Here is a 23790-nt window from a genome sequence, read left to right as displayed (position 1 = left end):
CTGAATTTTTTCTTACTAATGCAGTCGGGAAGCGTCTGTCCTAATACACTATTATTTGTTTGTAGCTTGAAATCTTGTGGAAACATAGGAGCCACATTCGCCGGGAAATACATGCTGGAAAGAGATCCTTTTTTTGGTAACACCTTGGTTGATATGTATGCCAAGTGTGGTTTGCTTGCAAAACCATTGGACAATAAACTTTGAGTTCTAGATGCAGTTTCATCAAATGCACTTACCGCAGGGTATGCTATACATGACCTTGGTTAGGATGCAATGGCTTGTTTTGAAGGTTAGGATGCAATGGCTTGTTTTGAAGGGATGCCTGCACGGCGTGTCTCTTGATGCGGTCACATTTATTTGCAGATTGAAAGCTTGTGGGAGCATAGGAGCGATAGACAACTGCCGAGAAATACATGCTGAGATTGCGAAAAAGGGGGTCGTTGGAAAGAGATTATTTTGTTGGTAGCACCTTGGTTGAAATGTATGCCAAGTGTGGCTTGCTTGCAAATGCACAAGAAATGCTCCACAAACTTCTAGTTCAAGATGCAATGCACCTATCGCAGCATCTGCTAAACATGACCTTGGTCAGGACACTCCAAATTGTTTCGAACAATTGCAATTGGAATCCATCTCTCCCGATGCTATCACATTTGCTTGCACCGTACAAACTTGTGCCAACATAAGTGTGATAGACAAGGGCCGAGAAAGACATGATGAGATTACGAGAAAGGGATTTGGAAAGAGGACCTTTTGTTGGTACTACTTTGGTACAAATGTATGCCAAGGGTGGCGTGCTTGCAAAAGAATATGAAATGTTGACCAACTTCCAATTCAAGCTGCAGTCTCATGGAATGCACTTATCACAGGGTATGCTGAACATGAAATTGGTCAAGATGCTATGAACTGTTTTGAATAGATGCAACGGGCGTCTCTCCTAATGCACTCAATTTTGTTTGCAGTTTCTGCTTAGGATCCATACAAAGGGGCCAAGAAAAACATGCTAACATTGCGAGAATGGGGTTGTTGCAAAGAAATCCTTTTATTGGTAACACCTTGGTTTATATGTATCCAGAAGTGTGGCCTGTTTGCAAAGGCACAGAAAGTGTTCAACAAACGTCTAGTTCGAGATGTAATCTCATGGAATCGCAAGGTATGTTGAAGATTATCTTGGTCAACACGTTTTGAACTATTTCAAACAGATGCGATTGGAGGGCAACAGTCACCTTTATTGCCAGCTTGAAAACTTGTGGCAGAAAAGGAGCCATAGACAGAGGCCAAGATTACATTCTCAGATTGCGAGAACGGGGTTGTTAGAAAGAGATAATTTTGTTGGTAGCACCTTTGGTTGATATGAATGCCAAATGTGGCTCTATGTTCAACAAAAACTTCCAATTCAATATACAGTCCCGTGGAATGTACTTATCTCAAGGTACAGTCAACATGAACATGGTCAAGACGTTCTGCACTATTTCAAACAGATGCGATTGGAGGGCAGTAGTCACCTTTGTTACCAGCTTGTAAACTTGTGGCAAAAGAGGAGCCATAGACAGAGGCCGAGAAATACATTCTCAGATTTCGAGAACAGGGTTGTTAGAAAGAGATAATTTTGTTGGTAGCACCTTTGGTTGATATGAATGCCAAGTGTGGCTCTGTGTACGACAAAAACTTCAAATTCAAGATACAGTCTCGTGGAATGCACTTATAGCAAGGTATAGTCAACATGAACATGGTCAACACTGTTTCAAACTATGCAATTAAAGTGCGACAATCACCTTTGTTGCCTGCTTGAAAACTTGAGGCAGAAAAGGAGCCATAGACAAAGGCCGAGAAATACATTCTCAGATTGCAAGGACGGGGTTGTTAGAAAGAGATAATTATGGTACCTTTGGTTGATATGAATGCCAAGTCTAGCTTGCTTGCAAAACCACACGAAGTGTACGACAAAAACTTCCAATTCAAGATACAATCTCGTGGAATGCACTTATCGCAAGATATAGTCAACATGAACAAGGTATAAACGCTCAGAACTGTTTCAAATAGATGCAATTCGAGGCGTCTATTCTAATGTGGTCACATTTTTTTGCAGCTTCAAAGCTTGTAGCAGCATAGGAGCCATAGAAAAGGGCTGAGAACTGCATGATGAGATTGCGAGAATGGGATTCTTGGAAAGAGATCCTGTTGCTGGTAACACCTTGGGTGATAAGTGTGTGAAGTGTGGCTTGCTTGTAAATGCTCAAGAAATGCTCGACAAACCTCCAGTTTAAGATGCAATCTCGTGGACTGCACTTATCGCAAGGTATGCTAAACATGATCTTGGTCAGGATGCTCTGAACTGTTTCAAACAATGCAATTGGAGGGCATCTCTTCTAATACAGTCATATTTGTTTGTAGCTTGAAACCTTGTGGCAACGTAGGCGTATAAACAGGCCAAGAAACACATGCTGAGATTGCTTGAAAGGGGTTGTTGGAAGGAGAATCTTTTGTTGGTGGCACCTTGGTTGATATGTATGCCGAGTGTGGCATGCTTGCACTTGCACAAGAAGTGTTTGACAAACTCTCAATTTGAGATGCAGTCTCGTGGACTGCCCTTATCGCAAGGTATGTTGAACATGACCTTGGTCAAGACGCTCTAAATGATTTTGAACAGATGCAATTGGAGGGTATCTTTCCTAATGCCATGACATTTGTTTCCAGCTTGAAATCTTGTGGCAGCATAGGAGCCATAGAAAAGGGCCCAGAAAAACATGCTAAGAGTCCAAGAAAGTGGTTGTTGGAAAGAGATCTTTTTGTTGGTAACACCTTGGTTGATATGTATGCCAAGTGTGGCTTGCTTGCAAAAGCACACAAGGTGTTCGACAAACTTCAAGCTCCCAATGCAATCTCGCTGAATGCAATTATCGCAAGGTATGCTGAGCATGACCTTGGTCACAATGCACCTAACTGTTTCGAATAGATGCAATTGGAGGGCATCTCTTTATTTGCAGCTGGAAATCTTGTGGCATGGTAGGAGCCATAGACACAGACTGGGAAATACATGCTGAGATTGCGAAAACGGTATTCTTGGAAAGATATCCTTTTGTAGGTAACACCTTGGTTTATATGTATGCCAATTGTAGCTTGCTTGCAACAGCACAAGACGTGTCGAGATGCAATTTATGAAAGCTTGTGGCAGCATAGGAGCCATAAACAAGGGCCGAGAAACCCATAACGAGATTGTGAAAAATGGGTTATTGGAAAGAGATAGATCCTTTTAATGGTAGCACCTTGGTTCATATGTGAGTAAAGTGTGGATTGCTTGCAAAAGCCTTTGACAAACTTCCAACTCGAGATGCATTTCTTTGGAATGCACTTATGTTCAACATGACCTTGGTCAAAATGCACTTAGCTATTTCGAAGAGATGAAATTGGAGGGCATCTCTGTTGCATTTATTTGCAGCTTGAAAGCTTGTGGCAATATAGGAGCAAGAGACAAGTGCCAAGAAATACATTCTGAGATTGCAAAAAATGGGTTGTTGGAAAGAGATCCTTTTGTTGGTAGCACCGTGGTTCATATGCATGCCAAGTGTGGCTTGCTTGCAAAAGCACAGCAAGTGTTTGACAAACTTCCCATTTGAGATGCAGTCTCATCAAATGCACTTATTGTAGGGTATGCTGAGCATGACCTTGGTCAGGATTCTCTGGACTATTTTAAGCAAATGCAATTAGAGGCATCTCTGGCGATACGATCACATTTGTTTCTAGCTTGAAAGCTTGTTGCAGCATAGGAGCCGTCGACAAGGGCAGACATAGAAATACGTGCTGAGATTGCGAGAAAGGGGTAGTTATAAAGGGATCCTTATGTATGACAAGTGCAGCTTTAGGAGCCATTGACAAGGGAAAATAGAGAAATACATGCTGAGATTGCGAGAAAGGGGTAGTAATAAAGAGATCTTTATGTATGCCAAGTGCGGCTTGCTTGCAAGTGCTCAGGAAGTTTTGGACAATCTTCAAGTTCAAGATGCAGTCTCGTGGACTGCACTTATCGCAAGGTATGCTGAACAGGACCTTGGTTAGGACGCTTTGGACTATTTCAAACAATGCAATTGGAGGGTGTCCCTCCTCATGCGGTCACATTTGTTTTCAGCTTCAAATCTTGAGGCGACAATGAAACACATGCTGAGAAATACATGCTGATATTGTGAGAAAGGCATTGTTGGAAAGAGATCCTTTTGTTGGTAGCACCTTGATTGATATGTATGCCAAGTGTGGCTTGCTTCCAAATGCATAGGACGTGTTCGACAAATTTTCAGTTTGAGATGTTGTTCCTAATGCGTGCTACCACTCGGACTGATGCAATCGAAGAGCATCTCTCCTAATGCACTCACATTTGTTTGCGACTTGAAATCTTGAGGCAGAACAGGAGCCATAGACAACGGCTAGGAAATACATGCTGCGATTGAGAAAAATGGGTTGTTGGCAAAAGCAACCTTTGTTGTTAACACCTTGGTTGATATGTATGCCAAGTGTGGCTTGCTTGCAAAACAACAGGAGGTGTTTGATAAACTTCAAGTTTGAGATGCAGTTGTTTCGAATGCACTTATCACACGGTATGTTAAACATGACATTTAGTCAAGGTACACTGACTTGCTTCAAACAAATGCAATTGGAGCATGTCTCTTGATGCAGTCACATTTATTGCAGCTTGAAAGCTTGTGGCAATATAGGAGCAACAGCAAATACATGCTGGGATTGCGAAAAAGGGGTCATTGGAAAGAGATTCTATTGTTGGTAGCATCTTGGTTGATATCTATGCCAAGTGGCACTTGCTTGCAAATGCACTGGAACATGTTTAACAAACTTCCAATTCGAGATGCAGTCTTGCGGAATGCACTTATCTCTCAAGGTATGTTGAATACAACCTTGGTTAGGATGCTCTGAACTATTTCGAACAGATGCAATTGCAGCGCATCTATCTTGATGCTATCACATTTGTTTGCAGCTTGAGAACTACTCGCAGCATAGGAGCCATAGAAAAGGCCCATGAAATACACGCTAAGATTGCGAGACCGGGGTTGTGGGAAAGAGATTCTTCTACTCGTAACATCTTGGTACATATGTATGCCAGGTGTGGCTTGCTTAGAAAAGCACACAAAGCATTTGACAGACTTCAAATTCGAGATTAGTCCATTGGAATTCACTTATCGCAGGATATGTTGAACATGACCTTCATCAGGACACTCTAAATTGGTTCGAACATATGCACTTGGAGGCGTCTCTCCTAACGCGGTAGCATTTGTTTGCAGCTTGCAAGCTTGTGACAGCATAGGAACCATAGACAAGGGCAAGAAATACATGCTGAGATTGAGAGAAAGGGGTTCTTTGAAAGAGATCCTTTGGTGGTAACAACTTGGTTGATATATATGCAAAGTATCTTGCTTGCAAATGCTCAGGAAGTGCTTGAGAAACTTCTAGTTCAAGATGCAGTCTCTTGGACTGCACTTGTCGTAGGGTATGCTTAACATAACCTTGGTCAAGATTGCACGGGACTGTTTCAAACAAATGCAATTGGAGGGTGTGTTTGTTGATACAATCACATTTGTTTGCAGCTTGAAATCTTGTCTCAGCATAGGAGCAATAGAAAAGGGCCAAGAAATACATGCCGAGATTGAATGAAAGGGGTTGTTGAAAAGAGATTCTTTTGTTGGTAGCAACTTGGTTGATATGTATGCCAAGTGTGGCTTGCTTGCAAATGCATAAGAAGTGTTCGACAAACTCTTGCTTCGGGATGCGGTCTCATGAACTGCACCCAAAGCAGGGTATGCTAAAGATGACCTTAGTCAAGATGCTCTGAACTATTTTGAACAAATGCAATTGAAGGACATCTCCTGATGTCATGACATTTGTTTACAGACTGAAAGCTTGTGGCAACATAGGAGCCATATAAAAGGGCCGATAAATACATGCTAACATTTTCCGAAATTGGTTGTTGGAAAAAGATCTTTTTGTTGATAAAGCCTTGGTGGTATGTATGCCAACTATGGCTTGCTTGCAAAAGCACACGAGTGTTCGCTAAACTTCACTGAATGCAATTATTGGAAGGTACGCTCAACATGACCTTTATCGGGTCACTCTTAGCTGTTCCGAGCAAGATGCAATTGTGGGGCATCTCTCCTGATGCGCCCACATTTGTTTGCAGCTTGAAATCTTGTGCCAAGACAGGAGGCATATACGAGGGCCGGGAAATACATGCTAAGATTGCGAAGAAGGGGTTCTTGGAAAGCGATCATATTGTTGGTAACACACTAGCCAAGTGTGGCTTGCTTGCAAAAGCACAAGAAGGGTTTGACAAACTTCCAGCTCGAGATGCAGTTTCATAGAATGCGCTTATTGCGAGGTATGCTGAACATGGCCTTGGTTGAGATGCATTGAATTGTTTCGAATAGGCATTCTCTCCTGATGGTGTTACATGTATTTGCAACTTGAAAGCTTGTGGCAACATAGGAGACATAGAAAAGGGACGAGAAATAGATGACTAGATTGTGAAAAAGGGATTGTTTGCAACAGATCCTTAAGTTGGCAGCACCTTGGTTGATATGTATGCCAAGTGTGGCTTGCTAGCAAAAGCACAGGAAGTGTTTGACAAACTTCTACCTCGAAATGCAGCTTCATGAAATGCAGTTTCGTAGAGTATGCGAAACATGACCTTGGTCAAAACGCTCTGAACTATTTCAAACAACTGTCATTGAAGGGCGTCTCTCCTGATGCACTCAACGTGTTTGCAGATTGAGATCCTATGGCAGCATAGAAGGGCCACAAAATACATACTGAGGTTGCGAGATGAGGTTGTTCGGAAGAAATCCTTTTGTTGGTAACAGCTTGGTTAAGATGATATGTATGCCAAGTGTGGCTTGCTTGCAAATGCACAGGAGCTGTTCGACGAACTTCCAATTCGATATGCAGTGTTATGGAAGGCAATTGTCGCAGGGTATGTTGAAATGGTCAGAACGTTCTATCTTGTTTCGAATAGATGCAATTGGAGGGCGACAGTCACGTTTGTTTACAGCTTGAAAGCTTGTGGTAGCACAAGAGCCATAGACAAAGGCCGAGAAATACATGCTAAGATTGCGAGAATAGGGTTGTTGGAAACAGATACTTTTGTTGGTAGCACCTTGGTTGATATGTATGCCAAGTGTAGCTTGCTTGAAAAAGCACACGCAGTGTTCGACAAACATCCAATTCGAGATGCAATCTCGTGTAATGCAAGGTATGCTAGACATGAACTTGGTCAAGACGCTCCAAGCTGTGCCATCGGACAGATGCGAGTCTCCTCCCATCAACTGAGGATTGATGCAACGAGAGCTGCAAGCATACCCAGAGAGCAGCGGACTTGTATGCTATGCACGATGGGTCAATAGGTCAAGACCGAGGAGCACTTTCTTTGTATATGTCCCGCCTACTACGAGATCCGAGGGCACTACCATTGCCTTTTTCAAGAGGGACACAGGTTTGGCCCACTCTCACAACTGATCCACTTCCAGGATCATATTTGTATTGGGCTCTACCTAATGGAGATGCGGAGACACAGAGAGACACTACTGCGACGGGTCAGAGAGCAGCAGGATGCGACCACCACGTCACAGGACATTGAGGTGGACCAAGCGCTGAGGCAGGTCACTGACTTCTATGCATTTGAGTCAGCTCCAGTGCACTCGGGAGTAGAGGAGGAGGAGCTAGCTGACATGAGAGATAGATGGGTCAGTAGAGGGAGTCGACACGACAACACTACTGGACGAGGGTCACGGGATCTCACATGCGACAGGAGACCATAGCACACACGATTGAGGTTAGACCTATCTCAGCTCTTCTTAGAGGCGACCGATAGAGACGTGGCATTACACTTGACATAGCCCATCGGATCCAGAGATCGAGGAGACCACGCCCCCCACCACAGTGCCAGACAACTCGCACATGCAAATACGTGAGCTCTTTCTGGCACACCAGAGAGCTATCATGGAGCTTGGATACATGGAGCCAAATCATGTTCTTGGAGCATTAGCCCTGAGCGTCTTACATGCCCCACTCATGTTACACACTATTTGGCTTTTCTAGCCTGACTTGATATGATGTACTACATTAGCATTTCAATTTATGTGTTTTCTAGTACTCAGCCAGGGCCTTAGCGAGCCCTTCGCTCCAGCCCACTATGGCTTGTATGAGTTTACTTTGTTTCCACACTTTTGTCCCATAGGCCCGCGAGGCCTCCCACAGACGTTGATACATCTTTCTTTCTTTCTTTTCTCTTTCTCTCTCTCTCTCTCTCTCTCTCTCTCTCTCTCTCTCTCTCTCTCTCTCTCAAAAGAGTCAAGACACATACACATAAAGACATTGAGCACTCTCAAAAGAGTCAAGACACAGGTGACTCCCTGTAATAAGGCGTTTCACCCAATGCACCAACGTTTCGCCCGTTTCGGGGAGTTTCATTTAGAAACGCTTCCAAGCGTTTCGCCTACTAGAAACGCGTTTTTTGGTTACACTGTGCTGAGCTTGCAAAAAAAAGGGAGATCCTTTTGTTGGTAGTACCTTGGTTAATATGTATGTCAAGTGTGGCTTGCTGGCAAAAGCGCAAGAAGTGCTCGACAAACTTCCAGCTCGAAAGCAGTTTCATGGAATGCACTTCTCGCAGACTATGCTGAACATGACCTTGGTTACGACACGTTGAGCTACTTTGACTAGATGCAGTGTGGCTTGCTTGCAAAAGCACAAAAAGTGTTGGACAAACTTCCAGTTCGAGATGTAGGGTATGTTGAACATGAACTTGGTCAAGATACTTTCAAGTAGATGCAATTAGAGGCATCTCTCCTGATGTGGTCACATTTGCTTCTAGCTTAAAAGCTTGTGGCGGCATAGGAGCTGTACACAATACCAGATAAATACATGCTGAGATTGCCAGAAGGGGTTGCTTGATCAAGATCCTTTCACTGGTGATACCTTGGTATGCCAAGTGCGGCTTGCTTGCAAATGCTCAAAAAATTTTCAACAAACTTCAAGTTCGAGATGCAAAGTCGTGGACTACAATTAACGCAAGGTATGCTGAACGTGACCTTGGTCAGGATGTTCTAGACTGTTTCGAACAAATGCAATTGTAGCGCATCTCTCCCGATGCTATCACATTTGTTTGCAGCTTCAAACTTTGTGGTCTGCATAGGAGCAATACAAAAGGGTCAAAAATGCATGCTAAGACTGCGAGAAAGGCATTGTTGGAAAGAGAACTTTATGTTGGGTTGATACATAAGCCAACTGTGGCTTGCTTGCACATGCATGGGAAGTGTTCAATAAACTCACTTCAAGACGTAGTCTTGTTACCATAGGGTATGCTAAACATGCCTTGGTCAAGACAATTTGACCTATTTTGAATAGATGCAATCAAAGGGCATCTCTACTCGTGCCGTCCTATTTGCAACTTGAAAGCATGTGGCAACATATGAGCCATAGAAAAGGGTCGAGAAATACATGCTCAGATTTTAAGATCCTTTGGTGGTAACACCTTGGTTGATATGTATGACAAGTGTGGCTGGCTTGCAAAAGCACACAAAGAGTTCGACAAACTTCGAGTTCAAGATGCAGTCTCGTGGAATGCACTTATAGCAAGGTATGGTGACCATGACCTTGGTCATGACGATTTGGCTTGTTTCGAGCTGGTGCCATCAAAGAGCGAACTTGGATGATATGTTATGTATGCCAAGTGTGACTTTTTTGCAAATGTGCAAAAAAAAATTTGACAGACTTCTAGTTCAAGATGCACTCTCGTGGAAAGCACTTATCGCAGGGTATGTTGAACATGATCTTTGTTAAGATGCTCTGAACTGTGTCAAACAGATGCAACTGGAGGGGGGTAGTCACATTTGTTTACATCTTGAAAGCTAGCAGTAGCATAGGTGCCATAGAGGAAGGCCGAGAAATATCTGCTGAGATTGAGATAATGGGGTTGTGGGAAAGATATGCTTTTGTTAGTAGCACCTTGGTTGATATGTATGCCAAGTGTGGCTTTCTTGCAAAAGCACATAAAGTCTTCGACGAACTTCCAATTCAAGATGCGGTCTCGTGCACTTATCGCAAGGTATGCTCAAGATGAACTTGGTCAAGATGCTCTGAAGTTTCGAGTAGATGCAATTGGAGGCGCTTGGTCACCTTTGTTTGCAGCTTGAAAGCTTGTGGCAGCATAGGAGCCATATACAAGGACAAAGAAATACATGCTAAGATTGCAAGAAAGGAGGTCTTGGAAAGAGATTCTTAGTTAGTAACACCTTGGTTGATACGTATGCCAAGTGTGGCTTCCTTGGAAATGCTTGACACACTTCTAGTTTGAGATGGAGTCTTGCTGAATGCAACTATTGCAAGATACGTTGAACATGAATTTGGTGAGGATGCTTTAAACTGTTTCGAACAAATGCAATTGGAGGGCGCCTCTCTTGATCCAGTCACATTTGCTTGCAGCTTGAAGTCTTGTGGTAGCATAGGAGCCATAGGAAACGGCCAAGGCATCCTGAGATTGCATGAAAGGGGTTGTTGGAAAGAGATTCTTGTGTTGGTAGCACCTTCGTTGATATGTATGCCAAATGTGACTTGCTTGCACTTGCATAAGATGTGTTCGACAAACTTTCTGATTGAGATGCAGTCTCATGGACAGCACTTATGCTGATGATGATCTTGGTCAAGACGCTTTGAACGATTTTGAATAACTGCAATTGGATGGAGTCTCTCCTGATGCCATGACATTTGTTTGCAACTTCAAAGCCTCTGGCAACATAGGAGCCATAGAAAGGAGCCGAGAAATACATGCTTAGATTACGAGAAAGTGGTTGTTGGAAAGAGATCTTTTTGTCGGTAACACCTAGGTTGTGCTTGCAAAAAGCACAAGAGTGTTCAACAAACTTCCAGTTCGAGATGCAATCTCGCTGCAATTATCACAAGGTATGATGAATATGACCTTGGTCAAGACGCTCTCAATTGTTTTGAACATAGGCAATTGAAGGGTGTCTCTTCTGATGTGCTCACATTTCTTTATAGCGTACAATCATGTGGCAAGATAGGACCCATAAACACGGGCAAGGAAATACATGCTAAGATTGTGAAAAAGGGATAAAATCCTTTTGTTGGTAACACCTTGGTTGATATGTAAGCCGAGGGTGGCTTGCTTGCAAAAGCACAAGAAGTGTTTGACAAACTTCAGCTCGAGATGCAATTTCATGAAATGCACTTATCACAAGATATGCTAAACATCATCGGAGTAATAGACAACCGACGATAAATACATGTTGAGGTTGCAAAAACAGGATTGTTGGAAAGAGATCTTTTGTCAGTAGCATCTTGATTGATATGTATGCCACATGTGGCTTGCTTGCAAAAGCACAGAGTGTTCGACAAACTTCCAATTCAAGATGCAGCCACGTCGAAGGCACTTATCGCAGGGCATGCCGAACATGACCTTGGTCAGGATGCTTTGCACCATTTTGAAACGATGCAATTAGAGGCATCTCTCCTGATGCAGTCACATTGTTTCCAGCATCTTGATTGATATGTATGCCACGTGTGGCTTGCTTGCAAAAGCACAGAGTGTTCGACAAACTTCCAGTTCAAGATGCAGCCACGTCGAAGGCACTTATCGCAGGGCATGCCGAACATGACCTTGGTCAGGATGCTTTGCACCATTTTGAAACGATGCAATTAGAGGCATCTCTCCTGATGCAGTCACATTTGTTTCCAGCTTCAAAACTTGTGGGAGCATGAGAACCGGAGAAAAGGGCAGAGAGGTACATGCTGAGATTGCGAGAAAGGTGTTATTGGAAAAAGATCCTTTTATTGGTAACACCTTGGTTGATATGTATGCCAAATGCAACTTGCTTGCAAATGCCCAAGATGTTTTTGAGAAAATCCAGTTCGAGATACAGTCTCGTGGACTGCACTTATCGCAAGGTATGTTGAAAATGACCTTGGTTAGGATGTTGTGGACTGTTTCAAATAGATGCAATTGATTATTGGAGTGTGTCTGTCTTGATGCAGCCTCATTTGTTTGCAGCTTCAAATCATGTGGCAGCATAGGAGCCATACAAAAGAGCCAAGAAACACATGCTGAGATTGCGAGAAAGGCATCGTTGGAAAGAGATCCTTTTGTTGGTAGCACCATGGTTGATATGTATATACCAAGTGTGGCTTGCTTGCAAATGCACAAGTATTCAACAAACTTTCAAGTCGAGATATAGTCTCATGGACTACAATTATCACACGCTATGCTGAACAGGACCTTGGTTAGGACACTTTAAACTGTTTTGAATAGATGCGATTGGAGGGTGTCTCCTTGTGCGGTAACATTTATTTGCAGCTTGAAAGCTTGTGGAGCCATAGAAAATGTCTGAGAAAACCATGCTAAGATTTTAAGAAAGGGGTGTTGCAAACAGATCCGGGTTCAGATCCTTTTGTTGGTAACACCTTCATTCATATGTATGCCATATGTGGCTTCTTTACAAGAGCACAAGAAGTGTTTGATAAACTTCAAGTTGGAGATGCAGCTTCGTCGCATGCACTTATCCCACGGTATGGCTGTGGTTAGGGTGCACTAACTTGTTTCAAACGAAAGCAATTGAGGGTGTCTCTCTTGATGCGGTCACATCTATTTGCAGCTTGAATGCTTGTAGCAGCATAGGAGCAATAGACAAGGGCCGACAAATACATGCTAAGATTACAAAAAAAAAGGGTTGTTGGAAAGATACCCTTTTGTTGGGGTTGGTAGCACCTGCCAAGAAATACATGCTGAGATTGCGAGAATGAGGTTGTTGGAAAGAAATCCTTGTTGGTAACACCTTGGTTGATATGTATGGCAAGTGGGGCTTGCTTGCAAATGCACAAGCATTTCGACAAACGTCCAGTTCAAGTAGCAATCTCGTAGAATGTACTTTATCGTAGGGTACGTTGAAGATGGTCTTGGTCAAGACACTCTGAGCTGTTTCGAATAGATGCATTTGGAGGGCTGCAATCACATTTGTTTGTAGCTTGAAAGCTTGTGGCAACATAGAAGCCATAGACAGAAGGTCAAGAAATCCACGTTGAGATTGCAAGAATAGGGTTGTTGGAAAGATAGACATTTGTTGGTAACACAGATCTAGATGAATCCAAGAACGCGACCAAACTCATCCTCTAGACACACAACACAGTGTGCAGTTCCAATCTCACAATAGTCACTCATAAGGTTAAAAACGATAAACTGGATCACGCATAGCAATGAAAAGCTACTATGACTTCCCCACTGACATCAACAGTGCCCAACACTCGTTGTAGACCCTCATATAAGCATATACTCTCATAGATACAAATCCACACACCCACACATAATTGAGCATCCATTTACACAAAGCTCTTCCAATTGCGATTCTATCGGCACTCCATAGGTGAAGGGCAAACTCAGCCGTGACAAAGATTAACACTAAAGGAGGAGGCTAATCAAAAGGTAGTCCACATTCTCTCCATTTAAGCTGCACTGTCCACATTCTCTCCATTTAAGCTACAACTGCTTCTGAAGACACCTTGGTTGATATGTATGGGAAGTGTGCCTTTCTTGCAAATGCACAAGAAGCCTTTGACAAACTTTCAGTTCCAAATGGAGTCTCATGGACCGCACTTATCGCAAGGTATGCTGAACATGACCTTGGTTAGGACGCTCTAAACTATTTTGAGCAAATGCAATTGGAGGGCATCTCTCCTGATGCCGTGACATTTGATTGCAGCTTTGAAAGCTTGAGACAGCATAGGAGCCATAGAAAAGGGTCGAGAAACACAAGATGAGATTGCGAGAAGTGGTTGTTGTAAAGAGATCTTGTTGTTAACACCTTGGTTGATGTTTGCCATGTGGCTTGCTTGCAAAATCGCACGAAGTGTTCGCCAAACTTGCAGTTCAAGATGCAGTCCCGCTGAATGCAATTATTGCAGGGTATGTTGAACATGACCTTGGCCAAGATGCTCTAAAATGTTGCGCATAGATGCAATTGGAGGGTGTATCTCCTGATGCACTCACATTTGTTTGTAGCTTGAAATCTTGTGGCACGATAAGAGTCATAAACAAGGGCCAAAAAATTCATGCTGAGATTGCGAAGAAGCGGTTATTGGAAAGAGATCCTTTTGTTGGGAACACCTTGCTTGATAAGTATGCCGAGTGTGGCTTGCTTGCAAAAGCGCCGAAAGTGTTTGATAAACTTCTAGTTCGAGATGCATTTTCTTGGAATGCACTTATCATAGGGAATGTTGAACATGACCTTGGTCAGGACACACTGAATGTTTCAAACATATGCAATTGCAAGGCGTCTCTCCTAATGCAGTTTTTTTTTTTTTTCGAAAAAACAGTGCTAATTATATTACTTCAAGAACCATGTATGCATACAGTTTTGATTGATGGAGAAATCAGGCATGAAAACCATCTAAATTGACTCTTGCCGTTCGATCTGCCTTCCGGCTGACGGGCTGCTTTCACAAAACGGACGCAGCCCTAGAATGAACAAAATGGACTCTCACATAGGGATCAGTCGGGTATGGGGGAATAGCCAGAGAGGCGGGGAGTAGCGCCACCCGAGGCCCTCGGAGGTCTGCTCAAAGAAAAGATCCTGTGAGTCCCAATCCCGAAGGAACCGTCTCCGCTTCTCCCGGCCGGCCCGGGAGTCGCCCTCGATCTGGTCCCACTGGCCTCTGAGCGTGTGAATGAGCTCGCTCCAAATGTCGACCAAGATCTGAGCAGTCGTCAGGGAGGTACCTCCAAGGCACTGCGCACAGCGCGATGTCCAAATGTGCCAACCAATGATGCTACCAATAATCTCCCAAGCAGGCTGCCTCGTTTGTGATCCTGTATCCACCTCTCTCAAATGCTGCGGAATGCCCTCGAGAGGGCCCCAAGTCCCTTGGGTGATAAGGAAAACAGGGTCCTGCAGATCAGCCTCGAACAACTGATGATACCCTGGTGCAGTGCTACACCAACAGAAGGCGCCCCAGGTGACCAATCCAAGCTCCGGAGCTGCTCGAGTGAGGATCCCGAGAGCCCACCTCCACACTTCCTGTGCACGTGTGCAGCTCCACAGGCAGTGCTTTGGTGATTCCTCTACCTCGTGGCACATCTGGCAAAGACCCTCCTGCCCAATCTGACGTAGCCAACTCCCCACTCGAAGACCCTTGTGGGCGAGTAGCCAGAGGAAGTATGAGATCTTCCGCGGCCGCCAGCTCTCCCACAAGGCCTTCCAAAAGGCCTGAAGAAATAACCTGGAAATCCCCTGAGCATACCATCGGGGACGCTGGGTCGGCGGTCTGCTCTGCATCCTCCCAAGAATTCTCCTGCCAATCTTCGCACTGTAGGCGAAGAAAGGGGATGGCCCCTGATCTGTCACCACCTCTGGCCACCTCCACTCGCCAGGATCCCAGTCAAGCTCTGACAGGGCCCGCCCTTCCCAGAGCCAAAGACGCCAAAGCTGCAGCTGCTCCTGCTCGATGCTGGGATCGATCTGCTAGGCCTTCCCCAAAAGGCCAACAACACGGCTCCTCTGCCACGGGAGAAGGGGGTCGATCAGAGCACCCTCTCTCCTGAGACGTCCGTCATCCATAACGGCGAAAAACATGATAGAAGTGTCTGCAAGGCGACCTGCGATAACCAGGGGAATGCCGCGGGGGGTGAACTGGCCCAGCCAGCGGGCATCTCCGGGCATGAGGACCTGAGGCTCCGGGGGTGACAGCCAACGGTCAGGTATCGCACCCTCTATCTCTGTGCGCCTCGCCTGCGCACCTCTAACCCCCCTTGCTGCTGCTGCCAACGCTGCTGTCTCCAGGTGTCTGTAAGTATCTCTCCAAACTCGTAAGGAGCGAGCGGGCCCCCTCATCCAACCATCCCAAGAGATGTGTGTCCTCTCTCTCAACTGTAGACCCGATGCATCTCTGACCTGGCCGTTCCAAATGAGCGGCTGCCGGTCGATCTCCTCCTGGCAGCTCAGAGGGGACTGGATGAGGTTGAGACGAAGTCGCCTCCAAACAGAGAGAAGGCTGCGAATGAAAGGTGAACGGGGGCGAGTGAGCGGTGCTGAGGTAAAGATCCATCTAAGAGAGGGCATCCACTCTCCTCCCCGGCGCGGGGTACAAGAGCTGATCCCCTGCTGAAATAGTAGCTTCCACGTTTGCCCCCCCGAGGTCAAACCGCGGATGACTAGCTTGCCCAGCAGGGCCTGACTCTGGAACTCTGGATCAATGATGCCAAGGCCTCCCTCCGCCTGCGGGAGAATGACTGTCTGCCACGCTACCCTGGCTCTGGTGTCTCTGAGCCCATCCCCTCCGGACCATAAGAAGTTCCGGACCATCCGCCTCAGCTGGGCCACGCATGATCGAGCAAAGCACCAGCACGAAGCCACATACCAGGCTGTGGCTAATAGAACCTGGTTGACCACCAGGGCCCGTCCTGCAAGCGAGCTTAGCAGTGCTCCAGAATGCCAGCTTTCGTCGGATGGAATCTAGCACCGAGAGGAACTGCTGAGCAAGGGTAACGTCCAGTCCAACCTGAAAGCTGAGATACCGAGTGGTCTGACCTCGAGGAATCCATCTGAAACCCAGGAATCTCCCCCACTGCAAGTAAGCCCCAGGATCTGTGAGAAAACCAACTGACTTGTTCCAGTTGATTTTCGCACCAGCAGCTGAGCAAAAAACCTCTAAAGCCAGCCTAACCCTCTCCAGCGTCATCTCGTCATCCTGAACATACAGTGCCGTGTCATCTGCGTACTCTGAGTCTAGGAGCTCTAAGTCCTCCCTGATGGGGAGGCGAACCCCTTGGATCCCTGTGCTCCTAGCTCGGAGGAAGTACGTCATAGCCTCAGCGAAGAAAAGGAAAAGGTAGGGGGCAAGAGGGCAGCCCTGACGTACTGACCTCTCTAAGCGAAATCGCTCCCCCATCCTGCCGCCGATGATGACCCTGCTGGAGGCTGACCTGTATAAAGCAGATATACCCTGAATCCAGCCAGGCGGAAATCCAAGTCTCTCCAAAGTGCCCTCCAGGAAGGACCAATCCACTCGATCGTATGCCTTCTTTCGAGAAGTAGGATCGCTAAGTGCTGCCCACTGTGCTGTGCCCATTCCATGGCCTCTGAGAAGGTGAAGACATTATCCAGAATGCTGCGATCCTGGAGGAAGCCTGTCTGAGTGTCATGGATGAGGTCCGGGAACAGTGGCCGAACTCTGGCACTGATCATTTTGGCGAGGATTTTGTATGCTGTGGAGAGGAGCGTGATCGGTCGCCGCTGACGGAGTTCCTGTCTGTCTCCCCCTTTCGGGATGAGACACATCAAGCCTGATGAGAGGCTCTCTAGCATCTGACCGCTGCCCATCTGACCGCTGCTGAAAATCTGCTGGAAGGCTGCTAGAAGAGGCTAGTGAATCTGGTCCCAGAAGGTGGTGAAAAAAAGCTCTGGAAAGACCATCCTCGCCAGGGCATTTCTGCCCATCGATAGCCATCAAGGCTTCCTGCAACTCAGACGTGGTGAACGGAGCCATCAGCGACGCCTGCATACTGGGCTGGACAATGGAAGGGATGTGTCTCCACACCTCCTCACGACAACGTCTAGTGTGCGGTGCGGGCAGCTCCTGCTGAAAGAGAGTACTGTAGAAGTCGGTAGTCATCCTCATGACCTCCTCCAGGTCTGAAGTGATATGACCATCCGTCGTCCTAAGACTTCGGATCTGGTCCCCTGCTGCCCTCTGGCCATGCGTCCTGAAGAACTCTCTGCTCATCCTGTCTCCCTTCCTAGCCCAGTAGGACAGTGAAGCGTGGTACGAAAACTCTGAGCGTAGCTGAAGGGTCTCCTCAAGGAGGGCTCTGGCACGAAGAGCCTGAAGGCGAAGCTCCTCCGAGCCAGGGACTGCCTGCTGAAGCCGCTGAATGGAGGCTAAGTCCTTGCGAAGAGCGCGCTCTCTATCCCACCACTCCTGCCGAGCCTGGAAGGCTGCCACTTGGCAGATCTGACTGGACTCCAGTAGAGCCTGAGCAACCGCCTCTGCCAAGTCATCATGCTCGCCCCAATCTCTGTCCCAAAGACTGTCGATACAACTGCGCACCTCCCCCTTGGAGAAGATGGAGTCGGGAATCCTGCACGAGCGGGGGGGAAGAGTCTGAACTGCTGAGTCCAGTGACAGGATCACTGGCACATGGTCTGAGAGAGTCGTCCCTGGCACAACTCCTACCTGTCCTCCTCTGCCTATGGCCCAATCACTGACGTAGAATCTGTCCAGCCTCTCCAAGAGCCTGCCCCCTTCCCTGCGGAAGCCCCAAGAGTAATCTAGGCTGCCTTGCCACCGACGGAAGGCGAGATCTCTCCAACTGTCCCTCCCTCCAGTCACGAAGAGAAAGGAGTCCCAAGCGGATTGCTCCGCCTGCGCAATGCCTGCAAACTCTGGCCCTCTGCCCTGCTGGTCCTCCATGGTTTCGAGGTTATTGAAGTCTCCTCCAATAATCCACGAATCCATTTCTGGAAGCAACTCCGTAAGTGTCCTCCAAAAGGTGGCTCTGCGCCGAAGATCTGTAGGTGCGTAGACGTTGAGGACTCCTATCCTGGAGCCCTCCAACTCTAGGCCAATCCACAACGCACGGCCTGGGATCAGCGTACCGTGACCGAGAACTCTCTGAAGGAGCGACTCGCTGATGGACGTACAAACGCCACCACTCCGGCCCTGCTCCCTAAAGGCTCCCAAAATGTGTGAGACCGCCCAGAGAGGATCTTCCCACATCTGCTAGCATGAGCCAAAGAGAGCTTATGCTCCTGGAGCAAAAGCAAATCCAAGCGACCAACCACAGCTGGCTGAAGTTCCTGTCGTAGGATAAGCTTCCTGGGACCGCGAGTGCCAAAACATGAAATCCGTTCACATTCCAGGAGACAAGGTGTAGACTCATGGCGAAGACTGGTAGGCCCCGAACAACTGTCTGCTCGCTGTCGAGGTCGAGGAGGATGGCGGCTGACCCGAGTGCAGGCGCAACCGCTTCTGTGAGGGCTTGGAGGGAGAAGCCGGATCATCCTGGCCATTCTTCAAAATTATGAGCAAAGGCGTGAGGCCTCTAGTACCATGAGAATACGCTTTCTCGAGCCAGCTCGAGATCTCTGAGGTGGTCATCCCGTAGAAAGTGTGAAGCTCTTGTGCTGTCCACACTCTGACCTCGAGAGGGAGGTGCCATGTCAGCAAGGGTCTGAGGATCACAATCAGCCTGAATCGTTTGGCGGCACATCTCCACCTTAGGCGCACATCGCCCTCGGACCACTGAGATCTGAGAAGCTGTCCACCTAGCGGTTCGATCCAGGAACAAATATGATCGTATGTCTGCTCCTTGAGTGACTCCCAGACAGAGTCATCTGTCCAGCTCTCTGTCCCGTCGCTGTGAAAGGTGAAAGCAAAGCTGGGTCCATCTCTCGGAGCTAAGGCTATGATCTTCCCATCCGTCTCCTTGCGGAGAAGGAATATGCTGATGCCAAGACAAGCTGGGAAGGTCCCAACATCCGCCACGTCCAGATAATCCCAAGGTCCGGCCCTGTAGAACTCACGCGGAAGCGCTCGCTCCCTGAGCTGCGGCTCATCGAAATCTGCAACTGAGGGACTGTCAGGCATGGTAGACTGCACCAAAGCGGGTGAGGTCTCGGGGGTGCCCTACAAGGGGAACGGGGGGGGCGGATGAGGCGGGCTAGGGCTCTCAACCTCCACAGGAGTGGATAGCTGGGCGGGTGGAGGCTGGGGGTCAGGAACTGCAGGTGGTGTGGGAACCTGTAAGGCTGGGGGAGCTGCGACTAAAGGAGGAGGACGAGGAGGAACGAGGGGCGGGGGGGGCGGGGGGTTGGGGCTCCGGCTGGGGCTGGGGGGGTAGGTGCTGAGGCTGGGGGGGTGGGGGTTGAGGCTGAGGCTGGGGCTGGGATTTGGGTAAAGGAGGAGGGGGGGGGCGACGTGGAGAGGGAGGGACCAGGTGCTGAGGGGGGGGGGGCAGCAGATGAGGACGCGTTCCCAAGTCCTTGGGACTGCTGGCTCACAGGTCTCTGTGGTACGGTAGGGGGCTGAGGGCTTACTGCCTCCTTACCTTTCTTTTTATTCTTGCCTCTTTTCCTCTTGACCTCGGTCCACCCACCAACAACCTCTGCCTCCTGCAACGGCCTCTGCTCCACCTGGCGCGGCTGGGTGGGGGGGGGGGGGGGGCGGCAGCGTCGGAGGGGGGGGTTGGGGGGGCTGAGTGGGGCTGGCGAAGCGCGGGCAGGCAGCAGCCAAATGCCCAAAACCATGACATCGCAGGCACTGCCCAGGCTGCCCAGTAACTACCAAGCTCTGAGTAAGGGAGCCTGCATCTGTCACAATCTCAATCTCTGATGGGAGGGACGAAGGATCTAACACTGCCACCTGAACCCTGGGGGCCCCTGCCACAGCGACTGCGTCGACGAAAGTGTCCTGCATCACCCACCCAAAATGCGCCCCCAGGTCCCTGACTATCGGGCGCAACTCTGCTGCAAGGCCTGGGAATACAAGAGTTACCGGGTGGCGGGGTATGCTGAAACGATCATCAAAGTCAGCTACGCTGAAGCCCCTGTACCATGGAACCAAAATGATGAACTTCCCGTCCACTAATGTGGGGGAGCGTGAAACCAGGTCGCTCGCAGCTCTAGCAGTGGAGAGCTTGAGCCAGAAGATGCCCCGTCCCATAAGGGCCACCTCCTCAATGTGACTGTCCCCTAGCACAAGGGTGGACTGTAGCCAGTCTCTGATGGCTGATCTCGAAGGGGAGTGCCCAATGACTCTGCCATACACCGAGGTGTGGGCGAAGTCATTGGCTGCCTGTTTTACCAAGGAGGTTTGTTGCTCTGTCAAAATAACACGGTAGGCTGAAGGAGAGGGGGGGTCCGAAGGGGCCTCCGGTTCCAGGCAAGATGCCGCCATACCGCTGAGACGTACTGCGAGAACGTTCCGAGGGAGGAAGGGGCTGCCACAGAAGAGAGAAAGGGAGGAGCAGCAGGTGGAGCCCGGGTGTGGAAGGAGGCGAACTGGAAGGGCTGACCCGGGCTGGAAGCAAGAGCACACAGGGTCGAGCCTCTGAAGCGGCTGGATATCACTCACTGTCGTCCCTCCACAGGTTGAGGAGGTGAAGGGCCAGCAGCAAGTCAGGGGCAGCTGTCGGGGGAGGAGCCGGCTGCTCAATCTGTCCACGCAGGACCAAGAAACGCCAAGTCCAAACGAACTGGGTAGCTGCGCAAAGAGGAGTCTGTCGACGACCTGCAGAGTGCTGCGAGGGCTTCACGTGGAGAATAGAACCAGGAGCTTGAAAACGGCCGAGTTCAGCGTGAGTATCAGAACGCCAGCGGGGGGATGAGAAGAGGGTCGCGACAGGCAACGAGAGAAGCGGCAGAGGGGGGCGTCGCGATGGGCAGAAGCGGGGAGAGGTGGGAGGCGAAACAGGAAGGGAGGCCGCGAGGTAACACGAGAAGGGGGGAGGTAGACGGCAGGGAGGCGTGGAGGAGGAACTCGCAGGAGATTTTTTAAAAAGGTAAAAAATAATGCACTTATTTTTATTTGTAGCTTGCAAGCTTTTGGCAACATAGTAGCCATAGACAAGGGCCGACAAACACATGTTGAGATGGTGAAAAAGGGGTTGTTGAAAACACCTTGGTTGATATGTATGCCAAGTGTGGCTTGCTTGCAAATGCATGGATGGTGTTTGACAAACTACCAGTTCGAGATGCAGTTATGTGGAATGCACCTATTGTAGGGTATGTTGAAGATGATCATGATCAGGATGCTCTACATTGTTTCGAACAGATGCAGTTGGAGTGCGACAATCAGATTTGTTGACAGCTTGAAAGCTTGTGGCAGTATAGGAGCCATATAGAAGAACCTAGATATACACGCTAGATTACGAGAATGAAATTATTGGAAAGAGATACTTTTCTTGGTAGCACGTTGATTGATATGTATGCCAAGTGTAGCTTGCTTGCAAAAGCACACTAAGTGTTAGACAAACCTCCAATTCGAGATGCAATCTCCTGGAATGCACTTGTAGCAAGGTTTGATGAACATGAACTTAGGCAGGACACTCTGAACTGTTTCGAATAGATGCAATTGGAGAGCATCAGATTTGTTTGCAGCTTGAAAGCTTGTGGCAGCATAAGAGCCATAAACAAGGGCTGAGAAATACATGCTAAGATTGCGAGAAAGGGGTTCTTGGAAAGAGATCCTTTTGTTGGTGTTGGAAAGAGATCCTTTTGTTGGCAACACGTTGGTTGATATGTATGCCACATGTGGCTTGCTTGCAAATGCATAGGAACTATTTGACCACTTCCAATTCAAGATGCAATCTCCTGGAGCACACTTATCACAACGTATGTTCTTGGTCCGGACGCTCTGAACTATTTCTAAAATATGCAATTGGAGAGCGGCAATCCTTAGCGTACTTTGTGTATGCTTGACATCCTTTGAGTCCATGAGCAATGACTATGACATTGTGCCAACTATTGAGCACCACACTTTGCATGGTTGGTCTCCTTCGCCATGCAGGCCAATTAGACAAGGCAGTAGATGATAAATAAGATGACGTGTTGTGGCATGTGGAGCTTGGAAGGTGGGCCTTTGAACAGGCAGTGGAATGGGATAAAAAGGATGCTGCAGCTTATGTCTTGATGTCTAACATCTATGCAGATGCTCGCATGTACGACGCTAAGCAGGTTGAGTTAATGAGATTAAAGAAGAAGCATGGAAGAAGCCAAGACAGAGTTGGCCTTATGTTGGCAGAAATTTGCATGTAGGCAGTCTCAGCATCTTGCATATACCACGCATATGAAAATGTTGTGAATTCCTATCTGAGTATATGTGGGAATTGATTGGACAATAGCAAAACCACACAAAGTATAAGACACTGGCCACCACATTTCTTCCCTTCGGTTATGCTCATATTGAAATTTTCAAATGATCTGCTTAAACAAGGTACCTTGTTGGACAAGCTGTACAGAATAACACCAACATAAAATTTGTTTGTTTGTACTAATAAATACTATACAATACAAGCATGATCATTGCAATGCACCAGTGTATCATTCTGCCCATACGACTGATAACCTGAAAAATCACATACCCCTGTCAAGCTTCCATAATGACCTGAGGCAGTATCTTGCAACATACAGTCAGCTTCTGAGCGTGTAATCCTGTTTGCATGACCCATTTTTAACATAAACATAAGAAGCCCTGTGTCACTGTGCTGGTTAACTGACAGTTATCAAAATACAAGTTGCTTGCAAACATAGGTACATCCCAAGAAACCTTTGCTGTGGAATGACAAGGATATCATTGTCTTCATCAAAGAGAGACTCAACAGCTTCTTTCTGCACAGTGTGAACAGCCATCTGTGTACAACGTTAAAAAGCTGACATTCAGCACAAAACTGCGGAGCTTTGAAGCAAAAGCACAATATTATAAGCAATGCAGCAGCTCTAAAAAAGAAATGTGTAAACTTATTACCATGCCTTGAATTACTTGCCTTGAGAATGGGACCCCAGTTATGGCCTGGCGTGCTTGCATACAAAGGATATTTCAAATATATCTCTGTATCGCCTTCACCTATGAACTGAAATGCAGCAACTGCCTTGTATTAGTAAAAGCATTGTAGTTCCTTTGGCCATTAAAAAATCCTTTTAATAAACCGTACTCCCTGGATTTTATCTCATCAAAAACTGGAGAACTAAATGTTCTTTGCACTTGGAAATTTCCATCAAGACTAAAGTTCTTTGCACTCAC

The 23790-nt window shown here is 47.3% G+C and overlaps 1 protein-coding gene across 1 annotated transcript in view; it reads right to left on the bottom strand.

The window, feature by feature from the left end:
- LOC147889659 (uncharacterized) overlaps positions 1-23790 on the bottom strand; it is a 75830-nt gene that overhangs the window by 34111 nt on the left and 17929 nt on the right. Inside the window, exons 4-6 of the mRNA XM_087391531.1 lie at positions 23534-23620; positions 23317-23399; positions 23132-23201 (exon numbers count right to left, since the gene is read on the bottom strand). Coding sequence (XP_087247657.1) covers positions 23132-23201; positions 23317-23399; positions 23534-23620 — 240 coding nt within the window. The remainder of the gene's footprint in view (positions 1-23131; positions 23202-23316; positions 23400-23533; positions 23621-23790) is intronic.

This window comes from Dipteris shenzhenensis, chromosome 20 (genome assembly GCF_047967505.1).
Source record: "Dipteris shenzhenensis isolate YYH24624 ecotype China chromosome 20, Dip_SZ_1.0, whole genome shotgun sequence".
In the NCBI taxonomy this organism is placed as follows: Eukaryota; Viridiplantae; Streptophyta; class Polypodiopsida; order Gleicheniales; family Dipteridaceae; genus Dipteris; species Dipteris shenzhenensis.
This window is presented reverse-complemented; position numbering and strand designations above follow the sequence as displayed.